The sequence below is a fragment of the Squalius cephalus genome (genome assembly GCF_949319135.1).
Source record: "Squalius cephalus genome assembly, chromosome: 20".
In the NCBI taxonomy this organism is placed as follows: Eukaryota; Metazoa; Chordata; class Actinopteri; order Cypriniformes; family Leuciscidae; genus Squalius; species Squalius cephalus.
In genome coordinates, this window is record NC_137141.1 from 29,883,793 (window position 1) to 29,894,601 (window position 10,809).

The following is a 10,809-nucleotide window of genomic DNA, read 5'->3' on the forward strand; positions in this document are numbered from 1 at the left end:
GTTTTTATTATTGTTCTTATTATTTGCCACGGGTAAAACTGTAATTTATTTATTATTATTAAGTGTTCCTTCTTTTTGAATGGTAATTACAAGTGTCACTTGCCCTGATCTCACCACTAACATTACAGATCTTAACCTGAAACCTGATCTTAAACACAAATGTAACTGCTCATTCCACATGGTCATGCCCTGAAGTGAATGGCCTTTGGCACTGTGCAACATCAACAGAATTGCCTTCCCAACAAGTCCAGAAATGCCTCTTGGGTAATTACTTCACAAACTCCAACTTCAAGAAGTCATAAACGCCGCCAAAATATGTTTTGCATTGAATTTAAAGTGGAAATCATATGCATCAATGTGGATAATTTGTGGAAATTTGGATACTGGATACAAGAAAATAACCTAATAAACAGACCAAACATTCTAAAAATATTTTATTGGTTTTACTGGTGGTTTTATTGAATTTATTTACTATAATGAAGAACGTGGGACAAGAACAGATCCGTTTACCCTTTAAATGAACACTTGATATGTTTTACTTTATACAGCCTAACTGAGATTTAATAATATGGAACATATATTATTGAACTGTGACTTTAAAAATAGTACATTTAAATCATTTTAAACTACGTTTCCCAACCACAACTTCCATTCAAAATCAGATAATCAGATAGAGTAAAGTAGTATGCTTGGTATTTTGGCCCGAACCCAGAGAACTCCCCTCGTATCTCTGGTTAGGAGGATAGCAACCAGACCAGTGTGAGGAGTCGGAGTGGATGAAGAAAACAGTTGAGGAACATGAGTCCTCTCATGCTGATTGGATAGATCATTTGAACGTGTTTACTTTCAAACATAATTAAAACATAATTTCTTTGGTCAAAATGACACACACACACACATACACACACACACACACACACACACACACACACACACACACACACACACACACACACACACACACACACACACACACACGTCTGGTTCACTATCTTTGTGGGGACTCTCCATAGACTTAATGGTTGTTATACTGTACAAACTGTATATTCTGTCTCCTTACACTAACCCTACCCCTAAACCAGCCCATCACACAAAACTTTCTGCATTTTTACATTTTCAAAAATATATAATTTAGTATGTTTATTAACCCATTTCCCTCATAGGGACCGCTGGCTGCCCCACAATGGAGGTGATCTTAGGTTTTACTATCCTTGTGGGGACATTTGGTTCCCAATGTAAAATAAATCAAACGCACACACACACACACACACACACACACACCTTGTATTCCTTGTACATCTATCTTTATGAGGACATTCATTGACACAATGCAATCACTGGCCGCTAACCTTACCCATCACAACTAAGTGCCTAACCCGATCCCTGACCCTAAACCTACCCTTAACCTAATTATAACCTTATCCCAAAACTAGGCTAAGTCTTGACTCTCAAACAGGCCTTTAAAGGGTCTCAGAAAGTGAGGACCGGCCAAAATGTCCTCACTTTACTCTCTTTGTCCTCTCTCCAATGGTCGAAAAATCAAACTGGTCCTCACAAAGATAGTTGTACAAGTACACACACACACACACAGAGAGAGAGAGAGAGAGAGAGAGACACATAGGCAGACAGACACACACACAGACAAACAGACACACACACAGACAGACAAACAGACACACACACACACACACACACACACACACACACACACAGAGAGAGAGAGAGAGAGAGAGAGAAAGAGAGAGAGACATAGACAGAAAGACAGACACACACACAAACCAAATATTTCACAAAACATTTTTAATGATAATCAGAAATAAACAATAGTCACTCTATTCTGAAAGTTACTCTTAGATTTGTATAATATTAATACATATTAACAGTATTTTATGAAAAACACACAACATTTTTATACATTGGGAATTAAATAGCCCTTTGGTGAAAAACCTTGCATTTATATTTAGGGCCCTATACGCTCAGTCAGCAGCAGATAATAATGCTTCTTTGGTTTAATCCCGGCACTTTACACACCCGAGTCTAAAGTGTGGGAAATTCAGTCATTTTCACAATAACACAAATACACCAACATTCACTCATATCACGATGAACGTCTGTCTCGGTTCCTGTTGACTGGCCCTTTCAGAGCAAAGTCTTTGTCCTTACACAGTGCACACATCAAATCTTTTATTATTACCATAGCTGAAAAACTATAATGATATATATTATTACGGGATGACTTTCAGATCAGTATTAATCTTCGATGAACACTTTCTGAATGTATGCAAGTAATTATTTTATTATTACCACTAGAGGTCAGTATGTCAATCCACTTATTTGATGCTCAAGTCGAGGGCTAAACCCACAGAGAAGCTTTTAAAAAGAAAAATACTACATATGAAAACATCACCTAACAAGGTTTTGTAATATAGTCTAGGCATAGTTGTGATAAGACAGATGAAAATAGAATATCTTTGGCATTGTTTGTTCTGTGGTTCCTCCTGGATTTATTAACAAATTCACAATGGCTTTTTTAATATATTGATTAAAGGAACACAAACAGTTGTACTTCAGTGGATTTCAATAAATAAGAGTTGGAGAAGATGGCTGCTAAACCAGTTCCACTACTATTACTATACTACTTCTACTACTACTACTAATGTTATTAATATAACACAATAAAATAACAATCTTATTATATTATAATAATATAAGTCCTTAGGGTTTAAGGCAGTCTCAGATTTTAGGTTTGTTTTTCTTCTGTAGAGACTAGCGCAACAGGAGTTTCCTGTATAGATCACTGCAGACAGAAGCCCCGTCACCATAACAACTACGCATCTGGGATCGTGGGATGCGGAGCAGTGGCAGTATCCATGAGTGAATGATGATGATGGTGAGGGTCGCACAGAAGGGGGAGGGTGCGTGTGATCGGCTGGCATCTCGGCAAGACAGCGTTTACCTACGGGGAGGCTGACACCTGTGAGAGAGAGCACATATCAGCGTAAGTGGGCTGCTTACGCTCAGAAAACAATGCACTCTTTGTCCTTGTGATCTTTAAATGCATTAAAAAAACCTGCTCTTATCAAAATGTCACTGAAAAGTGGAGACATCATTTCATCTTTGTTTTAGAACCTAGTGAGATGATGGTAATGTCTGAAATAACTGGCTTTAAAGTCACAATGAAATCAACAAAAAAACATTTTTTAATTGAATATTGCAGTATTATAAATGGTTTATCCATGCACATCCTTATTTTTTAAACCCCAGAATGTGTCTGTTAAGTTTCAGCTCAAAATACCTTGTAAAATAGGGTTGAGTATTATGTAAAATACTCAAAATAGTTGTAAATGACCATTTTTGAGTGGAAGAAAAAACATGCCGTTTTCGTGCATGTACTGTATCTTTAAATGCAAATGAGCTGCTGCTCCACGCCCCCCTATCCAGAAGAGGGCGGAGCCTTTACAGCTCATGCCTCGGATACTCAGCCAAAAACTAAAACATCTGTTCGGTTTTGATTATCATCTCTATCACGTCCACCGTCACGTGACATTGCAGTTTTCATCAATGAAAGTCATTTTTAAGCATCAAGTCAAGTAGAAATAGCACATTTTCAGATCGTAGATGTTGATAAAAAATATATAGATTTAGATTTCATTAAATACAGTAAAGTATAGTTAAAAATATATATTAAGTGTACTATGCACTTTATGCTTATCTATACTTATAATATTGCATCGTTAGCTTGGTTACAAGCTAATGTAAAACTATCAATATTTAACTTACCTGTCACAGTCTTTCACTTTCTGTTTCTCCTTCCTTTTTCTCCCTCTATTTCTGGGTTTCCTTCTACAAAAACACGAATAATCACTGAATCCAATGTGTCAATATACCAAAGTGTAATTGTGTATAAGTGTAGTACGACTTGTTACCTGTCTTGTTTTGTTGTAGGTTTTCTTAGTCTTGGCATCACAATGTAAGAGAAATCATGCAGAGACAAAAAGAGAAGCAGGGGGACTATTACAAACACATATTTCATACTTGATCAATTCAGTTCATCCAGAAAAACACATTCACAATTTCAACATTTATGTTCAATATTCAATTATGTTCAATAATTCATTTCAATATTCAATCATGTTTAAAAATGTATAATAACAATAAGCAGCTGTCTCACAAAATAGCTGTATGCCAAACATACGGTTACATAAACTGAATTGATCTTTTCCTTACCTACATTCACAGGCTTTGTGCTCCACAAAGGTCATCTCCACATATTCCTGGCCCTGCTCTGCTGGCTTAATCTTTAATAACTGAAAAAGTCAAAATATTAATATCCATCGCAACTGTGAGCCTGACACAGACAAAACAATCCTACAGATATGGATACAGATATTACTTTAGTGAAAAAGCAAACAATGCCAAAGTTACCTCCAACAATCAAGGCCATTTTTATATATTTAGGTCATAATATAATATAATATAATATAATATAATATAATATAATATAATATAATATAATATAATATAATATAATATAATATAATATAATATAATATAATACACTCACTCGCCACTTTATTAGGTACACCTGTTCTGTACAAACTGCTCGTTAACACAAATATCTAATCAGCCAATCACATGGCAGCAACTCAATGCATTTAGGCATGTAGAAATGGTTAAGATGATCCGCTGAAGTTCAAACTGAGCATCAGAATGGGGAAGAAAGGGGATTTAAGTGAGTTTAAACGTGCATGGTTGTTGGTGCCAGACGGGCTGGTCTGAGTATTTCAGAAACTGCTGATCTACTGGGATTTTCACACACAACCATCTCTAGGGTTTACAGAGAATGATCAGAAAAAGAGAAAATATCCAGTGAACGGCACTTCTGTGGGTGAAAATGCCTTGTTGATATCAGAGGTCAGAAGAGAATGGTTCGAAACTGGATCAACCTGATAGAAAGGCAACAGTAACTCAAATAAGCACTCGCTACAACTGAGGTCTGCAGAAGAGCATCTCTGAACACACAACAATCTCTGAACACACAACATGTCCAACCCTGAAGCAGAAGAGCATCTCTGAACACACAACAATCTCTGAACACACAACATGTCCAACCCTGAAGCAGAAGAGCATCTCTGAACACACAACAATCTCTGAACACACAACATGTCCAACCTTGAAGCAGAAGAGCATCTCTGAACACACAACAATCTCTGAACACACAACATGTCCAACCCTGAAGCAGAAGAGCATCTCTGAACACACAACAATCTCTGAACACACAACATGTCCAGCCTTGAAGCAGAAGAGCATCTCTGAACACACAACAATCTCTGAACACACAACATGTCCAACCCTGAAGCAGAAGAGCATCTCTGAACACACAACAATCTCTGAACACACAACATGTCCAACCCTGAAGCAGAAGAGCATCTCTGAACACACAACAATCTCTGAACACACAACATGTCCAGCCTTGAAGCAGAAGAGCATCTCTGAACACACAACAATCTCTGAACACACAACATGTCCAGCCTTGAAGCAGAAGAGCATCTCTGAACACACAACAATCTCTGAACACACAACATGTCCAACCCTGAAGCAGAAGAGCATCTCTGAACACACAACAATCTCTGAACACACAACATGTCCAGCCTTGAAGCAGAAGAGCTTCAGCAGCAGAAGACACACCGGTGACACTCCTGTCAGATAAGAGGTAACAAACTGAGGCTACAATTCACACGGGATCACCAAAGACTGAACAATAGAAGATCTGAATAACATTGCCTGGTCTGATGAATCTCGATTTCTGCTGTGACATTCAGATGATAAGGTCAGAATTTGGCATGAATCCATCCTGCCTCGTATCAACGGTTCAGGCTGGTGCTGCTGTAATGGTGTGAGGGGTATTTACTTGCCTCACTTTGTGCCCCTTAGTATCGATTGAGCATTGTTTAAACACCACAGCCTACCCAAGAGCATTGTTTCTGACCATATCCATCCCTTTATGACCACAGTGTATCATCTTCTGATGGATACTTCCAGCAGGAAAATGCACCATGTATAAAGCTCAAATCATCTCAAACTGGTTTCTTGAACATGTCAATGAGTTCACTAAACTCAAGCGGCCTCCACAGTCACCAGATCTCAATCCTCTAGAGCATCTTTGGGATGTGGAGAAACAGGAGATTCGCATCATGGATGTGCAGCCGAAAGATCTGCAGCAACTGTGTGATGCTCTCATGTCAATATGGGCCAAAATGAGGAATGTTTCCAGCACCTTGTTGAATCTGTGCCATGAAGAATTAAGGCCGTTCTGAAGACAAAAGGGGTCCAACCCGGTACTAGCAAGGTGAAGCTAATAAAGTGGCCGGTGAGTGTATAATGTAATATAATATTTAGAGGAATCAAATGTCTAAGTACATTATGGAAGCCAGTTTCCTCGCCAAAGTAAAAAAAAGTTTTTTACATTTTTTAGGAGAAATGTGAAAATAAAAAACAATTGTGAGATATAATGTCGCAATTACAACTAAGATCTGTTGTGCTTCTTGTGAAACAGTAAGTATTGTTGTTCTTACCTGCATAGTGATGTTAGAAGTGAGTGTAGGGTGACACTCCAGGTTCTCATCTCCACAGCAACCAGCGCAGCGGACCAATGGCACGCAGGCAGGGCTGAAAATGTGCTCCACCTCCCCAGGGTACTCCTGAACCACTTCCACCAGCTTCTCTATAGTGCGGCAGAAGCTTCTCCCCCAAACCTCCTGAAAGAGCATCACTGCGACAGACACACAAATATGAGGCACATTTAAAAGAGTGCTAGAACACACAAGAAGCAATCACTGAGCATTTAGAAGCAGTCATTGAGCAAACTATGATAGATAAGAACTTTTCACATAATCCATAATTAACCAATAATAATGTGCCTCATTAGACTAGAATCATATAGTTACTACAATTCTGAACTTCTCACTCTGGTTGAACCAATTATAGTTTCATCTCAAGATACTTTTGTTCTTATTTCGCAAGGCAAATATATACAGTACATGACCCACATTTATATATGCAGAAATGTACAACGAAATAGAAATGTTTGATTTACAAAATATCTGGGAAAGGCAACAAGTGTGTGTGTGTGTGTGTGTGTGTGTGTGTGTGTGTGTGTGTGTGTGTGTGTGTGTGTGTGTGTGTGTGTGTGTGTGTGTGTGTGTGTGTGTGTGTGTGTGTGTGTGTGTGTGTGTGTGTGTGCGTGCACATAACCTGTTTTTCATTTATTAGGATTTCTCAAAAGAGAATGTATGTGGTCTTGCAGAGAAATGGCTCTATATTACAAATTTTGACTTTTTATTGCCATATTACTCTTACTATTGAGAAAGCCTCTCTCTTACATCTGAAATATAGGCTATAAATATTTATTTGACAGTAAATTTGTTTAAAAAACTGCCAAAAAGGCTCTACTAAATAAATAACACATGGCAAATAAAAGGACTTGAGAGTTAAGCACAATGTACAGTCCCCCTTTACAGTTCCTGAAAAATATACATTTTTCATCTGTGTCTGATCCTCATAAACAAGACAAAAATGTTAAACAGAGTACAAAAGATGGGGAAAACAGTTTTTTTTCCAACTATACACTCTATAGGTTCAATAGACTTCTATATTCTTGACTCAGTTGTAAAGAACCTTTATTCCTAAAACACGTTTTATATGAGAAGAAATGTTTTAAATGATTGCATAATACTTTCATGTTTAATGGATTTTTTTAAGTGATAAAGTGTAATGCATGAAATGTAATTCAAATAAAAATTAATTAAAACAAAATTAATTATTTAAAAAATAATAAAATAATCCCATGATGGGAACGGGAACCCATAAAAAGTTCTATATCTGAAGCAAATGTAAAAATGTAAAAATGTAGCAAGTGTGACAAGATAAACCAGTATATCTGATGTATACTGTATGTATTTGATATGTTTTAAGTCATGAGCTGATTCTCTTACCTTTAGCAGTGCTGTTTACATTTCCTAAGGAAGAACTCTGCAAAAAAGAGTGCAAAAAGACAGAGATTATATAATTGATACTCTATAAAGGCCACGATAAAAAAAAAAGTGTGAACACACTTCATTAATATTTTTTTTTTTCGAGAACATGCAATTTTTCATCAGATTGCCCAAAAATGGTTTAATCTTCAGGTAAAGTTAAGATACAATTTAATATACTGTACTTTTCCATTCCCCTCCATTTTGAGACCAGGCTCTGGTATGTGTGCAAAAAGGTTTATAAAAGCACTAATCCCTGTGAAGCCGTGCTTTACAGTGAATATATAACAGCTCCGCCAAACAATGCCCATTAGCTGTTCCAAAGGCCCATTTACTGTAAACCACCGTTTCTTGGCGCCACCATTGCTTTTATAAACCAGCATTAATTCCCTGTTGGTTCAGGCTGGTTTTGTTGGTTGGAGCTGGTATAGTGCTGTTCTAGTCATGCTTTTCTCAGGGAAAACTGAGCTGGTGTATCTGGTCCACCTGCACTCCCACTTCCCATGCTGGTCCCTGCGCGAAACATTACGCTGGGGACCAGAAATGCTGGATTTTTCACTGATTTAAACAACAGAGCCTTTAAACAACAGCCCTCTCTGGTGGCAAGAAACAATAATGCATATTTCCTCTTCTGTTTTTACAGAAGTGTTTTTCCTCTTCTGTGTTTTTAATGTGTGCCAGGACAAGAAGCTGAGCCGTATCATGTTCCTGTTAGTGTGTGTCCGTTCAAGTTCCAGATCTGCTTCCTGAAGTAAAAGATTTAGCTATTTATTTTCCCATTGGTCCATCTCCCTCTGCGGTTATTTTCAATTGAGCCTATGATAAACAGCATGGCTTTTTTTTCTATCAGCCAGAAAAATGTAGGAATCGATGTGGTTTTAAGTCAGTGCCTTGAGGGAAACAGCATGCGATACTTTGGGATGGGAGATATGGAGAAACTATAAAACAGTGTTAGAGAATTAAATTCATCACATAAGTCTCCAAACCTTTTCTCTACAATATATTATGTTATATTGCAATATTGTATACTCGATACACTATTGCATTGTAAAAAAAAAAAAAACGCTTCAAGTATAGTCACCTTGAAAAGGGAAGTTGAAAAGGGAACAGACAATTCTGAAATTTGAGTTATCTCAAGTTCAATCCAGGGAAGTTAATTCTGATGCTAAAATTTTAATTGTAATAGCTTATTGCAACATGGTTATTGAATTTTTATTTTTATTTATTTTTTTACAGTGAAATACTGCTACAGGCTCTTTGCACAACTTTGTTGCCAGTTAATGTTAGCCTATGAGAGTTATTATTAGGCAATGAAAAGGATCTGGACACTTCACAGAGATATTCACAGAGTTTAAAGGCCTAGTAGGTCAAAGCTTTCAGCAACCACGGCAAGACTAGTTGTGAAAGTGAAAGGGAAATCCTGCGGGGTCAATGTGATTACTGTGTTTGCCATTTTTTATTCTAAAACGAGGGAATTTACTGAGACATTTACAGTAAAGAGTAAGTACTTCCATTAACCCTATGCTATAAAACACAGCTGGGAGTGCAGAACTCTCAACATCCTGTTCCCTATTAAAAATGTAGCTTTAACAGCTTAAAGGACCATTAATACAGAACGCAATTTTTGATGCAGAGCAGTGGCGATGCTCTCGAGATGCTCATGTGATAGGAATTTGAGCGTTACCAGAATAATGTATCATGCGAGATGCTGCAAAAGACACGAGACACGCTTTAAACGCCCGTCTATGATTACATATAAAACAATGGAAAAGCAGCGCAGTGCAATGCGAAAATAATAATGGATTATAATGGATTTAATACGTTTCCCATAATGTTAGCACTAAACATTATACATCGTTCATGGAACATTTTTTTTTTTTTTTTTGTCTGGCATTTTATAAATGTGACTATTTTTTGAGAGTGTTCAGAGAACAAAAGAAATGTTCCTGTCACAGTCTTGTCATTTTTACTTTTATCTTCAGAATAATTTCTAGTAAAAAGTTGTGTACGAAATTGAACAAAGATGTTGATCCAGGAACACGTTGTATAGCCTACTTGGTGAAATCACATTTACCCATAAAGGATTAGTTCACTTAGAAATGAAAATTTTGTCATCATTTATTCACATTATGTATGAATTTCTATCTTCTCTGGAACACAAAAGAAGATATTTTGAAGAACGTCAGTAACCAAACAAATGATGGACCACATTGACTTCCATAGTACTGTAGGAAAAAAATATTATGGAAGTCAATGGGGTCCATCATGTTCGATTACAGACATTCTTCAAAATATCTTCTTTTGTGTTCAACAGAAGATAGAAATTCATACAGGTTTGAAACATCTTGAAGGTGAGTAAATGATGACATTTTCCTTTTTAAGTGAACTATCCCTTTAATTTGTGTGTACAATAGAGACTTTAGCAAAAAAGTATCACATGAAAATATGTGTTGAAGCATTCCTCTTTTTTTTTTTTTTTTGTGAATAATTTTAAGTATTGAATGAAATATCAATGTATTTATACTTAACACTGCTCTTGACTTTGTGTGCCATCTTATATAATAATGATATAATGTTTTACACTGAGCTTGTCATAGTGCATTCTGGGATCTCCTGGATAAAGCCTTATGTCTTAATTAAGTTGCTGCCTACTCTGCAATATGCTTATGTTGCCTTAAACGCTGTCTCGTTAGGCAGAGCGAGTTCAGTGACAGTGAGGGATAAAGGCAGGTCTATTCACAGGCAGGTCTTTCAGACATGAGAAGGCAGGCTCTTG

General features: G+C 37.0%; 1 protein-coding gene across 1 annotated transcript in view; it reads right to left on the reverse strand.

The window, feature by feature from the left end:
- Positions 1 to 1,788: 1,788 nt before the first annotated feature.
- Positions 1,789 to 10,809, reverse strand: part of pgfb (placental growth factor b) — a 28,240-nt gene continuing 19,219 nt past the window's right edge. The window contains exons 2-7 of the mRNA XM_079852691.1: positions 7,995 to 8,031; positions 6,576 to 6,772; positions 4,228 to 4,307; positions 3,927 to 3,956; positions 3,781 to 3,843; positions 1,789 to 2,974 (exon numbers count right to left, since the gene is read on the reverse strand). Of these exons, the coding sequence (XP_079708817.1) occupies positions 2,953 to 2,974; positions 3,781 to 3,843; positions 3,927 to 3,956; positions 4,228 to 4,307; positions 6,576 to 6,772; positions 7,995 to 8,031 (429 nt within the window). The 3' untranslated portion in view covers positions 1,789 to 2,952. The remainder of the gene's footprint in view (positions 2,975 to 3,780; positions 3,844 to 3,926; positions 3,957 to 4,227; positions 4,308 to 6,575; positions 6,773 to 7,994; positions 8,032 to 10,809) is intronic.